The sequence below is a fragment of the Poromitra crassiceps genome, assembly GCF_964638095.1.
Source record: "Poromitra crassiceps genome assembly, chromosome: 7".
NCBI lineage: Eukaryota > Metazoa > Chordata > Actinopteri > Beryciformes > Melamphaidae > Poromitra > Poromitra crassiceps.
Window position 1 is genome coordinate 28,289,388 of NC_139628.1, and position 18,888 is coordinate 28,308,275.

The following is an 18,888-nucleotide window of genomic DNA, read 5'->3' on the forward strand; positions in this document are numbered from 1 at the left end:
CATGTTCGCTCACTCGGATGTCAAAAACATTATCGGTGACTGATGGCCGTTTCCTTCCAGACTTTCAAAAAGAGATTGAGAGAAGTGCGAAGGAGCAGATGCGATTCCACAGATTTGACGTATTGCTCGTGCGCTCGTCTGCCCCGACATCCCTCGGAGTTTCGTGCGGAAAGACGGGGCCAAACGGTGTCAACGTTGATGAGTCATTGTTTCAGAGAGCCAACAAAAAAAAAAAAACAGAGAGCCTCCATCTTGAAAAAAAAATCTCCCGATCGCTCTCGTACAAAACGGAGCTCGACTCGGACTCGGCTTTTGTCTGTGGAGTGTTTACGTTTTCCTTCGAGAGGTCAAAGGTGCGTTTAATTCGTGCGGGACAAAGCTGGTGTCGTCGTCTCGGGAGTCGGCCCGTGCGTCCGATCCCCCCCCCCCCCCCGCCCCTTCCCCCCACAGGGGAGAGGAAGAGCCGGATCGGGGGTTGAAGATGAAGGAACGAGGAGGGTAGAGGAGAGGGTGTTCAGTTGAAGAGGATGGAGTCGGGGTCTCTGTTGGCTATCTGGGCCATGTGTTTCAGTATGTCCTTTTTAGTGATGATCCCCAGCAACCTCCTAAACACAGAGAGAGAGAGAGAGAGAGAGAGAGAGAGAGAGAGAGAGAGAGAGAAGCTGATTACTTCAGATCCTACTTTGTTTGCTTCGTCATGGAAAAAGCCAGAGAAGAGACAGAAAGCAGAAACCCACACATGGACACAAGCCCTGATCTCATATCTTCATGTTGTCCTCTAAGTGCTCCGTCTATCTCTCGTTTGTTTCTTATTTCCCAGTAAAGCCCCCTTAGACAAGCCTGTGTAAGACAGCCTATAAATACATCTGACCTGACAAAGGGAAAAGCAGCAGAGAGAGAGGGAGAGAGAGGGAGGGGAAGATGAGTGAAGAGAGGAGTGTGTTTATGCTCCCAGATGAAACGATGGCATGTTTACCAGACACGGTTGCTGCCAATGCGGGCAGCCTTGAACTGAGGCGAAAGAGAAGGACGAGCGACGGGGCTGGGAAAAATACCGAGTGTTGCCAGTTCAGAGGGATGAAATCAGCGAGCGCAGAGTTCAAACGCTGCACTTCGCAACGTCTCAAGGTCTTTCTTTTCCGCGTGTCAAACTATCTTCATTACAGACAAGTGAGTGATGCCCAGCCTCTAAATCACCAGACGCACCGAACCCGACGGTCGGTTCATTTTCGGGCCGTCGGTCAGCGTCTGTGCGTCGGTAGTCTTTGAATCAGCGTTGGGCCCACGGTGAGAGAAATCACTCTGATTGGCTGGTGGTCAGCTGGTTAATATTCAACCCCAAAAAAATCACTCAGCCGTGGGTCATGTCAGTGGCAGTTTTGAGGCTTTCGAATCATAGCAATGAGGAGGGCATGCACAAAACCTTCTTCTTTATCTCATCTGCTCATTCCAATACATCAATATTTTCAGGGCGACGTGGCCTTCATGGAAAGCCCCTGGAGCCTGTCGGCTGTATATCTATTATCACCCATTTAGTTCTCCTTATTTTCCGCCTCCGCCAGCGTCGTTTGCAACTTTCATCAGACATATTCTCCATTAGAAGAAGCTGTATTACAAAACTGTTTTTAAGTGGTGAGCGAGAGTGGTGTGAAAATGGTGCTTTGTTTCATGTATCATAAAACAATTGTTTGTATAGCCCCAGTCCTCGGTCTCACTCAGGAGCAGAACGCACGTTGACTGTCGGCTGTAGTATTTGCGGCGTGTTTACGTGCAACTTCTTGGCCTTTGTTGCTGCTAGTTGTCTGAAGTTGGCTTGGTGTGTGTGTGGCCCTGAACGTCTTGCATGAAAACACAAATCCAGAAGCTTTCTGCAGCCTTGGGGCCAGTGGCGTGCCTGACCAAGTTGGTGCCCTAGGCAAGATTTTAGCTGGTGCCCCCCCCCCCCCCTCCCCCAAAGAAAATATAATAAAAATTATAACGCAGCTAATCCACCACTGCAGTGCAGGCTCAGAATCGCCCTTCCAGTGGCGCTGGAAGTACTTTTAGGTAGGGGGTGCTGTAAGGAAGGGACTCTCGGTGCTGCCCGCGAGGGCAGCGCCGAAGAAAATTTTACGTTTTTTGGACTTTCATCCATATTTAGAAGAATATTTAATTTTAAATTAACATTAGGATTATACTGTTGTGATGTCATTATTCAGTATCTTCTCCTTTTCTCACTCACTTTCATGTAAGCACCTGTTCTCCCTTTAGTCGTTTTACACTACAACAGATAGCAACACAGGCATAAACACTGAACTTGTTATTATTATTATTATTATGGAAAACCAGATTATGATGAAAATCAAACACTTTTGAAGAGAGAGCGTATGAAATAAGATTAGAGCTGGGAAGCACAAACTGTTTTTTAATGCATCTTGTTGGTGGTATAAACACAAGACAGCCAAATCCAACAATTTCAAAAATCCCATTTCTTGCCACCAGGGGGTGCTGCAGCACCCTCAGCACCCACCTTCCAGCTCCCTTCCCCCACTCTGGGAAAAAGCTCCGAGCAGGTAGAAGGGGGCGCGGCCGCGCAGTGGGTGGGGTGGTATGGATTAGGGACCATGGTGAAAGTGCTGCAGCCCAGGCAGCCAGAAAGCCAGAATTAGAAAAATTATTTAAAGACTTAAGACGTTGTTCTGCTTATTTTTTGTCTACTATTGTAAAATAATAGTAGGCCTATTATCATGAAAAAGTATTTGTAAATTTTTTTTTTTTTTTTTTTTTTTTTTTTTTTTTTTTACCCTCTCTGGCGCCCCTAACGGCTCAAGCGCCCTTAGCATTTGCCTAGTTCGCCTAATGGACGGCACGCCACTGCTTGGGGCCTGTGTCGACCTAGCGTCTTTTCATTAGCTTCTTTTTTCAGTTGTTTCCAATGAGGAGAGAGCGTATGCCGGCGCACGCGGACGTCGAGAGAAAGTGCGCTGCGCCCAGCGTCTATTTTCACAGCGCTCTGGCGTGTTTGTGCGCCGGTTGCCAGCGCTCCCAGATGAGAATATTTCAACTTTTCAGAAAGACACTGGTGTCGCGTGCTCCTCTTGTGGCAGCTAATCATATGGAGAACATTTCTGGTGAGTGTTGAGCTAAATCACTGTATGTGTGTGTTGTTAGCTAATGTTAGCGGTCAGCAATCAAGCTAGCTACCGCACTGAGCTAACGTTTACTTTCAGACTGCTTCCTTGCATATTGTGCGCTGAGATCAGCGCCTCTCAGCGTACTTCCAGCGTTTAACGGTGGGAAAAAGACGCTAGATGGACACAGGCCCTACTCATCATCCTGTCTTCCTCATTTCCCAACAAACCTGTTCTCCCCCCCCTCACAATTTCCCTTGTCCTGCCTCCTCTTCCTCCCGTCCACCTGGCCTGGCAGTTAGACAGATTGTCCTAAGTGAAAGGTGCAGTGTTGGACATCCTTTCTGAGCCAATCCTCTCATGCAGCACCATGTCTTCCATCATCTTCTTCTCCCCTTCTTCAGTTTCCTTCCCCTGCCTCAGTATTCCAGTTCCTCTCTCATCCTTGTGTGTGTGTGTGTGTGTGTGTGTGTGTGTGTGTGTGTGTGTGTGTGTGTGAAGACCAAAACAGAGCAAACTGTGAAAGATGTGGGACTGACTAGTCCAAGAGTTGAACAATGAACTGCCACAGCTAGAGCTGATGGACAGTCCTGCTCAAAAATAAATACCATGTGTGAGAGAGAAAGAGAGGGAGTTGGGTCTGTGTGTGTATGTGTCAGACTGTGTTGTGTGTGTGTGTGTGTGTGTGCGCGTATGTCAGACTGCGTTGTGTGTATGTGTGTGTGTATGTGTCAGACTGTGTTGTGTGTATGTGTGTGTAATGTGTATGTGTCAGACTGCGTTGTGTGTATGTGTGTGTGTATGTGTCAGACTGCGTTGTGTGTATGTGCGTGTGTGTATGTGTCAGACTGCGTTGTGTGTATGTGTGTGTGTATGTGTCAGACTGCGTTGTGTGTATGTGCGTGTGTGTATGTGTCAGACTGCGTTGTGTGTATGTGCGTGTGTGTGTGTGTGTATGTGTCAGACTGCGTTGTGTGTATGTGCGTGTGTGTATGTGTCAGACTGCGTTAATCGTGTTTATGTCCTTTGTACCTTGTAATTATGTGGAGATAAATAAATACCGTAATTCAAATGTGCGAGAGAGGGCTGTAGACTGGTGTTTGACAGAACCGTTTGTAACATGCACTACATATACATATATATATGTATATATTAGGGCATTCACGACTAGTGAATTTTACTAGTCGACCCAAAAGGTAGTCGACTAGTCGTTTTTTTTTTGTTTTTTTTAAATCTTTAAGAAAGAACATGAGGTATTTACACGACATACATGGACTATCATATCCCATATCCCCCACAAAGAACATCAAAACACAACAAAACAAAACAAGAAAACTGCATAAGATACACAATAATCCAAGAACAAACAAGACTATTGGACAAACAACCAAACAAAAAGAATGCATTCAGCTCCTATCCTGATAAGCCTAATGACACTGGGGTAAAAAGTTCTTAAAGTCAAACTCTGTATGTGGTTGCCATATTTTGGGGATGTCTAAGAATCTGCCTTTGCTCTTGTAGTAAATGTTATCCAACGTATGGTAGCTTGAGAGTTCATTCCACCAGTGAACTACAGCTGGGTGATTGGATGCTTTCCAATTTAAAGCTATGCATTTCCTAGCTGCCAACAGGGCAAGATCTATGTATTTACTTTGAATGCATTGTTTTTGTTTGGTTGTTTGTCCAATAGTCTTGTTTGTTCTTGGATTATTGTGTATCTTATGCAGTTTTCTTGTTTTGTTTTGTTTTGATGTTCTTTGTGGGGGATATGGTATAAGATATGATAGTCCATGTATGTCGTGTAAATACCTCATGTTCTTTCTTAAAGATTAAAAAACAACAAAAGAAAACGACTAGTCGACTACTAAGCACAGTGTCGACTAGTGGTTTTACTAGTCGACTAGTCTGTGAATGCCCTAGTAACTATATATATATTATTGTGTGTGTGTGTGTGTGTGAGAGAGAGGGAGCCACACAGAAAGAGAACAGATTTTGGAGACAGAAAAAACACCACATGCATGTTTGTGGGTATGAGGAGGAGACAGAGAAGAAATGATGGCGGCGCAAAACAATGTGTGTCTTCTCAGCGGGAGAAGCTTCTTTTCTTCCTTCCGTCTGTCTGAATGTGATGCATCATAACCATGTTATACTGTGGTCGGCTACAAGCTGGCCTTGGAGGAGCTGCTGGGGTTTTTTGTTTTGCTGATGGTGATCATTTAGAAGACAGTGAGTAAGAGAGTTCTTTTCAAAACAACTGATTAAATAATAGATTCAGTCTTCGTCTTTGCTCTCATGTCTATCCAAACCAGCCGACTCCTCCTGGGTGGGTCTGAAAGTCTTTACCTCCCTCCCTCTAGATGGCGGCGGACCCATCATCAAGCCACAATGCATCATCCACAGTGATGCGATCGCAAGCGTGACCGGTCATGAGAACAAAGAGCGTGGAAGGAAAGAGACGACACTCCGGCCATTTTTGGAAACAGAATGCGCCTCGCAGTGGTCAGGTGCGGTAGCGCTGGCCCCTATAATCAGCCTCTCTAAACAGTAACTCAACGGGAGTTGAACCTCGGGTCCTTTTCATTAGGTATTTATCTTGAAAAAACTAAACAAAGAAAACGAAAAATGTTGCTTAGTTTCCACAATATGGTTGTTGTTTTACATCCCTGCACTACACCACTTCAATCAAGATTTGCAGTACGCCCGGAAAAGATGTGAATCCACGAAATTTAGAGTGTTCTCCCGTTGAGTTACTGTTTAGAGAGGCTGATTATAGGGGCCCGCGCTACCGCAGCTGACCACTGCGAGCCTGTGCGAGGTTCTTTTGGCGCTGTCACGCTTCCAAAAATAAAAAATGGCGGAGGCTGCTGGGCGCTGATGTTGCAATGGGGCAATATGGAGCTGTCATTTCTTTCCATAAAAGTTCTTTGATGAGAAAAGCACTCCCAACAGATACACCTCATTAGCAATGGAGAAAAACATGGAATACTTTTATTTTGGGTGGAATTTTAGACATGGAAACATTTTCAATCCAAGGAATATCAGCACAAAACAGCAGTATTGTAGTGAAAAATGCATAATCATCCTCAATGTACGGACTGAGTCCTAGTGCCAGTCTGACACGTGCCTACATTTAAAATAGAAAACCAAATACCTACACAACGAAGAAATAGCCGAATAGTCGACACAATAGTGTGTGTGCGTGTGTGTGTGTGTGTGTGTGCTGACCCGTTGTGTGTGACCAGACACTGGCGCAGCCCCAGCTTCCTGAAGATATCCACGGTGATGTCCATGGGCGTGTGGTCGGTGACGGTGAAGGGGCTGAGGTCCAGGATGGCCCGGAGGCGCAGGGGAGGGGGCGCGTCGTGCGCCTGGGCCGGAGCGTGCTCGGTGAACACCACCTGGGAGGCACTGACCACGCCCTCCTGACGCTGCCGCGCGTTATCTGAGAGGAGGGAGAGAGAGAGAGAGAGAGAGAGAGAGAGAGAGAGAGAGAGAGAGAGAGTCAGAGAGAGAGAGAGAGAGAGAGAGAGAGAGAGAGAGAGAGAGAGAGAGGGGGGAGGATACAGAGAGGAGAGAGGGAAAAAGGGAGAACAGGCGGATGGAGAGAAAGAGGACAGAGAGAAAGGGATCAAGATGTGTTATTGAAAAGTGCAAAAACTATCATACTGAGCTTGGTCTGCAGCCAGTGCGCAAGCGCCTTAAATCTGCATTCTTTCTAATGGCCAGCGGGGGGAGACTCCACTGGCTGCAGAAAGAAGGCTATGGGAAAATGACCCTACTTCTCCCTTGATTCATGAGCTCAGAAAACACTTTCCTAATGAGTTTATTGTTTCGCTAGTTTCAAGTCTTGATGATGTTCATTTTGTAAATGATGGCTCCATTCAGGGTTAAATAGGACGGTGATTTGTGGTGTGATTGACAGGTTGCCTGTCCAGTGCTCGCGCTCGCTGATCACAGACCAATAGCAGACAGCGCTGCAGCTCTGTGGAAAAGCCCTGGTCTCACGCCAGCTGCTACTGGTTGCAAAAAAAACAAGATGGCGACGGTCAAAAAGCCAAAGTCAAGGCTTCAAAACAGGAGTCCACAAAACAAAGTGGTTATGTCACAGTGGCTACGTCCATGTTTTTATACAGTGTACGTGTGCAGTGCAACACACACACACACACACACACACACACACACACACACACACACACACACACACACGCCCCAAGTCAAAACAAACTAGAAGCACCTTACTACATCAACTCTCCCAATCTTTCCTGTCCATTTCTACTTAAAGTCAAACTGAACCCGTATCGTCACGTGCGTCGCAGTCTGTTTCAGACTGAAAACATAATTTGTCTGAGATGACAAGTTGAGTAGTATCATGTCGATGATTTGATTTGACAATTCTGTCGACTGGCTTTGGCATTGGTCAATCATGGCGTGTTCCACCCCCAAATCGAGTGGGATTCAGCGTGTTGTCGTGCTATGCGAGTGGGATCCGCGGAGTACCAGGCAGCCAGCTGCTTCGTGCGGAGCGAGCAGATAATCCGATGCATGGGTGCTGCCCACCCGCCTGGAATCTCCGAGGGCAGACCCCTGACAACCACGCTCTCAAGCGCGCGCCTTTAACGCTATTTCTGTAAATACGATATCCCTGGAATGCGCGTTTTAACAAGCCAGTTACATTTCTTTGCATTCTTAGAGATTATAGTTTTTGTTTTTTGTTCATGTTTCTAACAATTGGCCAAGTTAGTAGTTAGTTTATGGGATAGGAATTCTGCCAGATGACAGGCACTAGGCGCCATTTTCTACTTCATTTGGAAGAGAACATTATCCTGAAATGAAGATTTGATTGACAGCTGCATGTCGTGATATGATTGGTTGAAATGGGGTAGAAATTTGATAGTACTAGGTGACGTCAGCAAACTGTACATTACTGTTATCAATGAAATCTTGAAAAATGAACTTTTGATGTGAAAAAGTGCGAAAAACTAAAGAAATTAGATTTCTGCGATTTTTTTTGCATACATTATTAAATAGGGTGCACTGCATACCCAGGTATTTGAACTAACAGAAAAGAAAATTCATTTTTGGGTTCAGCTCGACTTTAAAACTATCAAAACGGCGAATAAATGCCAGCAAAAAGAAGAGTCCTCCTCACCTATTGATATGAGCAGGTCTCTTCTGAGCACAAAGCCCACCAGCCTCTGGGACTCCTGTGAGACGACCACGGGGAAGCCGCTGTAGTGGGTGCTCTCCACCAGGGCCTGGGGAAGAACAAGACATCAGAGTTATGGCTTACTGTAACGTTCAAACGCTCTAGGGCACAGAACAGTGAGAGAGTCATTTCTTAAAGACTTTTTCGCTTTGACAGTTTTATAGTGTGTGAAAGGAAATAGGGGGGCAGGGGGGGCCGAGAGCGAGACCCAGGATGTCACAGGTACACTGTGCCTGACTATCTTTTCTTTGATCTTAAAACACGATTTCAGACGGCAGCCCGTCTTTATTGTCACACAACACACTACAACACATGCATGCGGCCACTAGTACACACTCATGCTGACGATGGCCGGTGAAATATGTCCTCTGCATTTGACCCATCCAGGCTTGTCCTTTCCTCCAGGGGGCAGGCCAGGAGCAGTGGTCGCTTTTTCTTTCCAGCGCCCGGGGACCAACTTCAGATGTTGTCGTCACTGGTCGGATGACGATCTTCTGCATGTTTTTTTTAGTGGGGGGTTATGTACGGAGGAACCCCCTGGGGGGTACGGGGAGAACATGCAAACTCCACACAGAAAGGCCCTTTCGACGAGATAGCCCACCTGGGCAGTAGGCACTGAAGATATGGGGGGGTCACAACTCCAGCGCCCACAGCGTCCCAGGTGGGAATCGAACCCAGGACCTTCGAGCTGTGAGGCGACAGTGCTTACCACTGCACCACCGTACCCCCCTATCTTATTATCAAAAGTACAAATTATAATAAAAGATATACAATCTGTGCAAACCCACCCACAAAATAAGAACATTAATCCTGAGCTGTCTGGATGCCCCGCCCCCCGAGACACTGGAACTGTGTCACTTTATTTATGAACCATTAACATGTGTAACATGTTTTCATTCTTTATAATATAATAGAAGTACAGATGATGCACCTATACCAACATTTTGGCCAATACGATAACCGATATTAAACATTGCTGTTAACCGATATTTACTGATGTTGATGTGAGCTGTATAAAAACAGGTTTCTATGATAATACAATTGTGTCTAAACACATGTAAAAACATTTGGAAAAGCCCATAAATCATAAGGTTATGAATATAACCCCGGTTTTATAACAAGGTGAGGGAAGTCCTCGCTGATGGGGAATCAGGCTCTGCCCTGATGACCAGAAGAACTACTTTATCTCTACCGGGGTGGGCATTAAGAAGCGAATCCCTCCGCCTCCGGCCATAGGGGGCATGGCCTCTATATATAGCCGGGCGCGGGGGGGCATGGCTTCAGATTTGACAAGCTCTCTTCTCGAACCGCCCGGTCAGGAAGGGTAGTCTGGTGAGGACTTCCCTCACCTTGTTATAAAAGCGGTGTTATATTCATAGCCTTACTGTACGTTTTATTACCACAAGGCTTCGGGAAGTCCTTACGATGGATTTGGGCTACAATCACTCAAAATAACGTCCTCCGAAAGCCGCCAAGCTCGCTATGGGACTGTTAAGCTATGTAAGAGCGGAGTGGCTATAAAACTGTCTTCGGTGAGAGAAGAGAGTAAAATCTGAAGCCATGCCCCCCCCACCCCCCCACGCCGGGCTATATATAGGGGCCACGCCCCCTATGCCCGGAGGCGGAGAGATTCGCTTCTTAATGCCCACCCCAGTGCATGGCACTGGCGTAGAGACAAAGTAGTCCTTCTGATCATCAGGGCAGAGCCTGATTCCCCATCGCGAGGACTTTCCCGAAGCCTTGTGGTAGAAAACATAGATTTACCTCATAGGTTTCCTCTCAATATGAAAATTTGGCCGATAGCGATATATTAAAAAATTACTAACATCGGCCAATACTGATATGACTGCCGATCGTGCATCCCTAAATAGAAGGTAACATACGTGTTCGCATACGAGTGTTTCTCTGTATCTATGCGAGTGCATGCTCTGCTTTTTTGTATCCACGTTTTTCATATTAGTACACGCTTTGAATGCATTTTCTGCTCCGCGTTCCTAACTTCCCATAGATCTGTGTTGCTGTGTGTGTGTGTGTGTGTGTGTGTGTGTAGTGTGTGTGTGCGCGCGCGTGACGTACGTGTGTGTGTGTGTGCAGTGTGTGTGTGTGTGTGCATGCGTGCGTGCGTCTTGTTGTATCCTGTTGTATCTTGTAGTGTGTGTGTGCGTGTGTGTGTGTGTGTGCGCGCGCGCACGTGCGTGACGTACGTGTGTGTGCGTGCAGTGTGTGTGTGTGTGTGCATGCGTGCGTCTTGTATCTTGTTGTATCTTGTAGTGTGTGTGTGTGTGTGTGTGTGTGTGTGTGTGTGCAGTGTGCACACGTGCGTGTCCCCTACCTCCACCTCCCCTACAGTCATGCCCTCCTGTGTGAGCACAGCCAGGGCGGGGTCAGCCCTCCTGGGCCTCATCACATCCAGCGCCAGGCTGTTGTGGTCAAACTCCTCTTTGGGCTCCAGGAACGGGTATCCATTCAGCCTGATATGAGCCTGGGGAGCAGAGACAGATACATATCTTATCTTAATACTCTCATCGGGTGACGCTTCAATCCAATGGAACTTCACGTGCCCTGGAATGAGTGAGCGCACATATTTTCAGCTTGGCTGGTTTATGAGAGTCCCGTATGTGTTGTGTGCACAACTGTGACTAAAACCAAGCTTCTTCTCCTCTAGTCTATTATGGGATTGCTCGTCAAGAATGGCCCCAGTGGGAATCGCATTTAAGGTATCTGAAAACTAGTTTGCCAAAAGCACAGCAAAGTGAACTGTCTTTTTTGGGGAGCCTGGAAATGAGAGATGCTGAAATCAGGTCATGTATACGGCACGCTATCCAAAACATGACAGAATGCAAACAAAGAAAGCATTTCACAATATTAACCATAATACAACCCTTCCAGCTGGAGGCCTGCGTGAATTCAGGCTAAGATGAAATCAAATGGACAAACCGAATGTATTTGGGGCAGATCCGGTATCAATCAGCTAGCATTAGCTGCGTTAGTGTGTGCATGCAAGCGTAGCCAACGGTCAGAAATGTTGGCGTGTAATCCGGTTTATGCGTACACTGATCATGACCTGACTCTGATCAAGATATTCACAATAAAGTGTTTAGATGACGGTTGCTCTAGTCTGAAAATCAGTTTTAATGGTGTGGATGCCAGTGAGTGCAACAGCAGGACACTCTCGCGCGCGCACATACGCGCGCACACACACACTCGCGCGCGCACACACACACACATGCTCACCTCATAGATACCCTCCCTCCCGAATGCGTCCGCCACCCATTTGCTGGTCATGGTAGCGGCCATCAGGGGTACGATGTACTCCAGACCCCCCGTCAGCTCAAACATGATGACGACCAGCGACACCGTCATACGGGTCACTCCACCTGGGCAGACAAGGCGGGGGTGACAGGTTAGAATCCACAGTGACACTATGCTCTTGAGCAAGGCAGCAACAGGTGACTCAGACATGACTACATATCGGCTGAGTCAGTGGTTCTCGAAGTGGGGTCCGGGGACCCCCAGGAGTCCTTGGGGGGGTTCCAGTTGTCCCTTGCAAAAAGGGGGTTAACTCATTGAGTGCCAGCCACTTTTGGAGAACGGACGCTCCCAGTGCCAGAGTTTCAGAGCATTTTCAGTGATTTCTCGAGGCCCACAGAATATTGTGTGATATTACTATGTAAACACCGAACACGCAAAAAGAACAAGGAGACTCTATTGTATCATCAGCAAAAAAAAGTTTATTGATACCATTTTCCGTTCTTTAGTTATCAGCCGGAGAAGATAGGTCAAAAACAGCAAAAATATGCTTTTCTATCAGGAAGCTGAGATATTCAGCCTTTTGTGAAATGCATTATTTCAAGCACATTCACTCACTCTAGCTAATATTTTCTGATGATGTGACCTGGTTTAGTTCTGTGGTGCATGCGTGCCCCACCCCCCTGTCCCCCCCTCTCCCCGCCTCTCCCCGAGTCAGCTGCCAACTCCTCCCCACACGCACAAAGTCTATTCGGAGCCTCTGGCCGCGCGGCTCCTGGCAGCTCACAGCAGCAATGAGGAAATGCCCAACGCGACTGCAGGTAAGGGTTGGCCCTTCGGCGTTGGGTGCTGCCTTTCTGGTGGGTAATCAGTGTGAAGAAACTATGCAGACAGACAGACAGGCAGAGGAGCTGCAGTTGTGTGCGCGGATTGATTGCTGTTGGCAAGCAGCCCAGAGCCATCTACATGATGGCTCTGTGCAGCATGAGCGCGGTTTGTCTTTGATCACGGCTTTGTCAAGCTGTATTCCTGACACTTCTGTCATCTGGAGAGCACTGTCGCCACCTAATGGCTCGGTAAAATAGGTTATAGACATTCAACATGTCCCAAAATGTTACAGGACATAGATCTGGCTTCGATGGACCCCCCCCCCCGTCAAAAAACGCAATTGACGACAATCGTCGTCTTTGGCACTCTACGTCAGTATTTGAATTGACGACAGCTGTCGTCATTGGCACTCAATGAGTTAATATATTTTCACTATAATTCCATCCATAATTATAGTAATACAATTGCATTACATACAGAATGTATGACTATTTTGGTCCTGGGTTTCATGCACTTTCTATAATAAAACACCTAAAAGCAAAAATCTTATCAGATGGGGGACCCTGGGACAAAATCGTATCGAATCGGGGGGTCCGGGGTCTAATTTGTGTCAGTTTAGGGGTCCTTGATGTGAAAAGGTTTCAGAACACAACATACATTGCCATAGACTAGACAAACTGTAAGTGCTGTATATGAGCTGCTGTTATCAAATGGATTTCAACAGTTTCTCATCTGAAAGTTTGTCCGTTTTCAAAATTGTAGATAGAAAGTTTGTGGCTGAAGTCACTGGGTTTGCTCTTAATCTAGGAGATTCTCCTTGCTTGGTTGCGGTGAAGCAAACAATGCTCCTCTTTCAGCTTCAGGTCACAGCTCGCACCTGTGGCCCTCCCTCCTCTGAGCAAATTGGTTTAAGTCAACCGGACGCAATGAGGTTTCATTCCAACACTCGACACAAAATATGATTTCCTTATGTTCGTGGCTCAATAATGGAGATGATTATCACAAGTGTTACCTGATGTTCAACTCACTGCTCGATATTTTAAAAACATTATAGGTCATTTTTGTAAGTAGGAGAACGAAGATTGCTAATAACCTCCACGGCGAATATTATGTTTCAGCCATCAAGCATTCTGACAGAGAAGTTGTCCAATTTCTACAAATGGTGGAGATCTTATTTCGGAATGAATGTTCAATATGTGAAATCATGCAAGTAAAGGCAAACTGATTTCCGGCGTGGGAACAGCACAACTTCTTGTAAGATATGAGCTCTAAATTCATGCACAGCCAATGATCTTAGGGCAAGAAACCTTTTTGCCCCTTATATCAAAATTCACCGGCCACTTGTACTATTCCACCCCCGTTACATCCCCAATTGTGCACAGCCATTCCCCCTGCTGTCCCGAGTCGTAGACTAACACATGCTTCCTCTGATACATGTGCAGTCGCCAGCCGCTTCTTTTCACCTGACAACGAGGAGCTTCACCGGCAGGATGTAGCGCATGGGAGGATCACGCTATTCCCCCCCAGTTCCCCTCCCCCCCCCAAACAGGCACCCCGACCGACCAGAGGAGCCACTAGTGCAGCGACCAGGACACATACCCCTAATCCCACCCGCAGACACAGCCAATTGTGCCTGTACGGACGCCCGACCAAGCCGGAGGCGACACGGGGGGGGGGGGGCTCGAACCCGTGACCCTCGTGTTGGTAGGCGGGGAATCTACCGGTGCACTACCCGCACTCCCACCAGCCGAACTGACTTGTTAAAACAATAGGAGCTGTAAATGACGGTTGACTACCTGCCAAAGAGGCTGATGGTCGGAGCAGACAAACTCACGGGGGCACAGCGACAACTCAGCAGCATTGGGCTAGTAGCGGCTGGTTGTAATTTCTCAGGCAGCCCAGAGACATGTAAGCTCAGAGAAATGATATCTCCCTCCTGAAAACACTTTGGTGGGGAAATTACAAGCAGGGGGGACAAATTACACTTAGGAGAATGGGATCTTTGGCCCCCCCCAGATGTGATTCGCTGGAAGTGATTTCTGTTGAATGGCGTTTCTAAGCCGTAGCGTGCAGGCTATCATAAAGTAAGGAATGTGCCCAAATTGCTATGGAGTCATACGGCGAGATTAAGACCATATTTCACAGAGAGAGGGAAAGCAGAGACTGTCAGCTAACGGTCCTTTTTCCATCTCCGTCTGAAATGTGTTGCAGAACTGCTAGAGGGATATATACAGTGTTCAACTGTAAGCTCCGTATAGTTTACAGGCTCTCCTCGTCTAAATCGCACTAAATGCCAAGAATACACGATCTGTTTTCATACAAATCAAAGGTCGGAAGAATGATGGAGCACAGCGGCGATCTATTCTCTGTGCTGCGCGCACTCCGAGCCGTCACAAAGGAATTGGGAGGGAAAGCTCCAGTAGGAGAAAGATTCACAGAGAACTGAAAGCTAAGGCGCGAATAACACCGAGGGGGGCATAGCCATTATTTGTGTTTGATCCACTCAGATCATCTGTTCTAAACCTGCTTGAACGTATTGCCAGTAGAAGACAACAAAGAAAACACGGTGAAAGTGTTCTCCGGTCCAAATCATTAGTGTAAACCTTTGTCCACTCTTAGCCCAATATATATTACACTAAGGTTCTAGAATTCTGTCTGTGTAATAATTGAACAAGTGTTCTAGAATTCTAGTCCCAGGATAGTCAGACTAGTGTTTATATTATTCTAGTCCCAGGATAATCAGACTAGCGTTGTATCATTATAGTCGCAGGATAAATGGATTAGTGTTCTAGAATTTCTGATTAATGTTCTAGAATTTCTGATTAGTGTTCTAGAAAAAGAAGAAGAAGAAAGAAATCATTGAACTATTAACAAATGGTACTTATTCCATTGTAAAGGTCTCAGCTATTGTTGACAAAATGTAGTATTGTAAGTGGCTTTGGATAAAAGCATCTGCTAAATGATGTAATGTAGAATTCCCCCTGCTGTCCTCGACCGGCTCCTCGACCGGCTCACCACAGGGGTGTGTTTTGTCTGCCTTCTTGTATATTCTGTATACAAATGACTGTTTTAGCTGTCATGCCGACAGATTCATCATCAAGTACGCTGATGATTCCATCATTGTCAGCTTGCTTGATGGGGATGAGGTCGGCCATGGCCAGGTTTTAAATGATTTTCTGTCCTGGTGTGAAGAAGCCTTCCTCCAACTTAACGTCTCAAAGACTAAAGAGATCTGTGTTGATTTTAGACGATCCTCCCCAGTTCCCCAGAACAGTGTTGTCCATGGGCAACCAGTAGACATGGTGACCAATTATAAATATCTTGGCACTATTTTTGACAGCAAGTTGAAGTTCGATCTAAACTGTGAAATGCTGTGCAAAAAAGGTCAACAACGTCTTTTTTGCCTAAGGAAGCTTGCCAGATTCCAGGTTGACAGGACTCTGATTAAACTGTTTTATTGTGCATATATCGAGTCTGTAATCTCATTTTCTATTATCTGTTGGTATGGAAACCTTGGTATTCAAGGGAAGAACTCTCTCGGGAGGATTGTGAGAGCGGCATCTAAAATAGCCGGAGTAAATTTTAGTAGCCTGGACCACATTTTTAACAAACAGGTGCTTAAAAAGGTCATGTCCATTCGCATGGACGATACTCATCCTCTCTGCCCAGAGTATGTGCTGCTCCCTTCGGGCCTTCGGCTAAAGGTTCCGAGGGCTACGAAAAACAGATATAAACTGTCTTTCGTTCCTGTTTCCATCACAGCTTTAAATGCTGCTGAGAGGAGGAGATAGTGCACTCTCTCTCTCTCTCTCTGTCTCGCTCCCTTTCTCTGTCTCTCTCATGCAGCTTAAACGCTGCTGGGCGGAGGAGATGATGCACTCTCTCTCTCTGTCTCTCTTCTTAGGTAGGTAATGTTGCTGCTACTAATATTCTTTATATTTTATATTCGAGATATATTTTTATTTATTTTTTACCTACCTATTTATGCGAGCTCAAATAGTCCTGGACTCTAATTACTTTTAAGTTCATGTACGTGTCTTCTACTACTTTTAAGTACATTGGTACGTGTCTTTACTACTTTTAAGTACATTGTACAGATCCCTTGAGGTGTGCTTTTACTTTAATCCTGTGTTTACTTGATCCATTTCTGCTGGAAAACTGCTGCACATGCTCCATGTTTGTTTTAATTTGTTTCATGTTTTTGTTTTTTTCATGTATTCGCTATGTTTTTTAAATCTGCTTGCACACAAATTGACTAGTGTTCTAGAATTCTGGTACCATGGTAAATTAACTACAGTTCTAGAATTCTGGTTCTGTGGTAAATTAACTAGTGTTCTGAAATTCTGCTCAAATGATAGGTAGTGTTCTAAAAAAGAATCACCTGATACCCGATTTCTAGAAAAATCAAACTTGCTCTGTTCACTGCATCTGTGGAGTCAGTGTTGATCTATGGCTCTGAAACATGGACCTTGAGTCAACAGAGGGAGAACAGACTAAATGGATGCTACACGCGGATGCTTAAGCATGCCCTCAACATCGACCCTGGCACCCATATCACAAACGTTGATCTTTACCAAGAGCTGCCTAAGCTAAGTGAGAAGATACGACTCAGGCGGCTGAGGCTTGCTGGACACTGTTATAGACATCCGGAGCTAGCAGCACAGAAGCTGGTACTGTGGGAGCCGACACACGGAGCTAAAAGAAGGGGAAGACAGCAACTAACATATGTGGACACTTTAAGGCGGGACACCCGGCTGACTGCAGGAGAAATTGGAACGTGTATGTAGGCGAGGGAGGAATGGAGATCCATCATTGCCCGAGGAACCCACTCGACCTGATGATGATGATCTAGTGTTATAAATCTCTGGCCCTATGAGAATTTACCTAATGTTCTAGAATTCTGGTCCATGACACCTGAACTACCTTTCAAAAAAAAAGTCTGGCTAGATGATTTTTGGCGTTTCTTTAATCTGTTTAGAGCACTGGAGAAGTGAGGTTTACTGCATCAAAGCAACTCAGGAAGTGACAGAAAACTAGAATAAATTGAATTTCGCAAACACTTTGATGTGATTTTCTCCAAAGATGCCTGGTACTTATATAAGAATGTACACATGGTGAACCGCAGGGCATCACCGCCACACAAGCAGCTGCCAGTCTCACCTAGGCATGCGGCCGCCCCCACCATGGCGTAGAGCCCTGGGGTGATGCAGTCTGCCCCAGGTGAGCACCAGCCTTTGAAGATGATCCAGTCGTGGTTGTAGTAAGCCAGCTGCTCCATGCCGACACCCAGCAGTCTGCCCGCTATGGCTCCCACCGCCATGCTGGGGATGAACAGACCAGAGGGAACCTGCATGGATGAAGGGATGAATTCCATTACTTCCACATTGTACAAGCTCATTTCCAAACAAATATGATGACAGGGTGAGTTTTACTGACCCCCGCAGGGGAAATTGGGTCACTGAAGAAAAGAACAGGATATTGATGAAAATAGAATAGAGAGCCGCAGTAACGAGTCCGGAAATCATCGATGCTAACAGCGCTGGTTCTTCACAGTTTTCGCCTATGGGAGTTTTGAATGGGTTTTTGGCGCGATGCTTCTAATAATCTCTCTGGGCAACGCTGGCTTAATCAAACGCGAACCAGTGTTTAGTAACATCATCTTCACACACGAGGACCACTTTTACGAGTTTTGAAGCTTTTATGTGCCGTTAAAAGGGCGGCTAGTAGTGATGCGCGGGTCAGGTTTTTTTAAGGCCCGCCCCAACCCAACCCGTCATTGGAGCCAGCCCGCCCCGCCCGCCCCGTTAAAATATCTGAAAATTCCGAACCCAGCCCAACCCAGCAGCCCGCAACAGCCAATTTAATGTAATATGTCTCCGGACTCAGGAGGAGCACAGCGGAGCTTCCAAGGTGTGCAAAGTAGCTAATAACTCTGTCTCTCTCCCCCCTCTCTGTCTCTCTCTCTCACACACACACACACACACACACAGACACTCACATGCTGCCCTGCGCGACAACAGTTGAATGGATGAATTGCGCTGCTGCTTTCATGTCGGTCTTTCTTCAATTAATCCATGGTCTTCAGATAGCGCGACCGACTACGCTTCCCCAAAGTGCGGATGGCGTGACTGCGCAGTGTTTCAAATGGAGGTAGCAGGTAGAGGTAGGCACTAGGCAGGCTACAGAAACAGTTCTTATTCTTCCCCATTTATTTTAATTACCTCTCAATTGGCCATGTTGCAGTAGTAGGCTAAACGTAGTAGTGCAGCAGGTGCGCACACGGCTTGCAGATACGCCAGACTCGCTGTCTGATTTCTTTTAATTACCTCATGCGCACTCAATTTTTCACAGCCTACTCACGTTGCAGTAAAGTTGACAAATAGATCACAGTCGAGTCCACAACAGAAAATCTGCGGTGGCATTATATGGACACTTCAAATAATAATTACAGCGAATAATCCTTCCAAAATGTTTGTTTTGAGAGCACATAGGCTA

General features: G+C 46.3%; 1 protein-coding gene across 4 annotated transcripts in view; it reads right to left on the minus strand.

Annotated features, from left to right (window-relative positions):
- Window positions 1-6: 6 nt before the first annotated feature.
- clcn5b (chloride channel, voltage-sensitive 5b) overlaps window positions 7-18,888 on the minus strand; it is a 67,348-nt gene continuing 48,466 nt past the window's right edge. For all 4 annotated transcript variants that reach the window (XM_083639688.1, XM_083639687.1, XM_083639689.1 and 1 more), the window contains 6 exons: window positions 17,554-17,740; window positions 11,551-11,693; window positions 10,649-10,798; window positions 8,260-8,365; window positions 6,336-6,552; window positions 7-605 (listed from right to left, as the gene is read on the minus strand). In XM_083639688.1, the coding sequence (XP_083495814.1) occupies window positions 515-605; window positions 6,336-6,552; window positions 8,260-8,365; window positions 10,649-10,798; window positions 11,551-11,693; window positions 17,554-17,740 (894 nt within the window). In that variant the 3' untranslated portion in view covers window positions 7-514. The remainder of the gene's footprint in view (window positions 606-6,335; window positions 6,553-8,259; window positions 8,366-10,648; window positions 10,799-11,550; window positions 11,694-17,553; window positions 17,741-18,888) is intronic.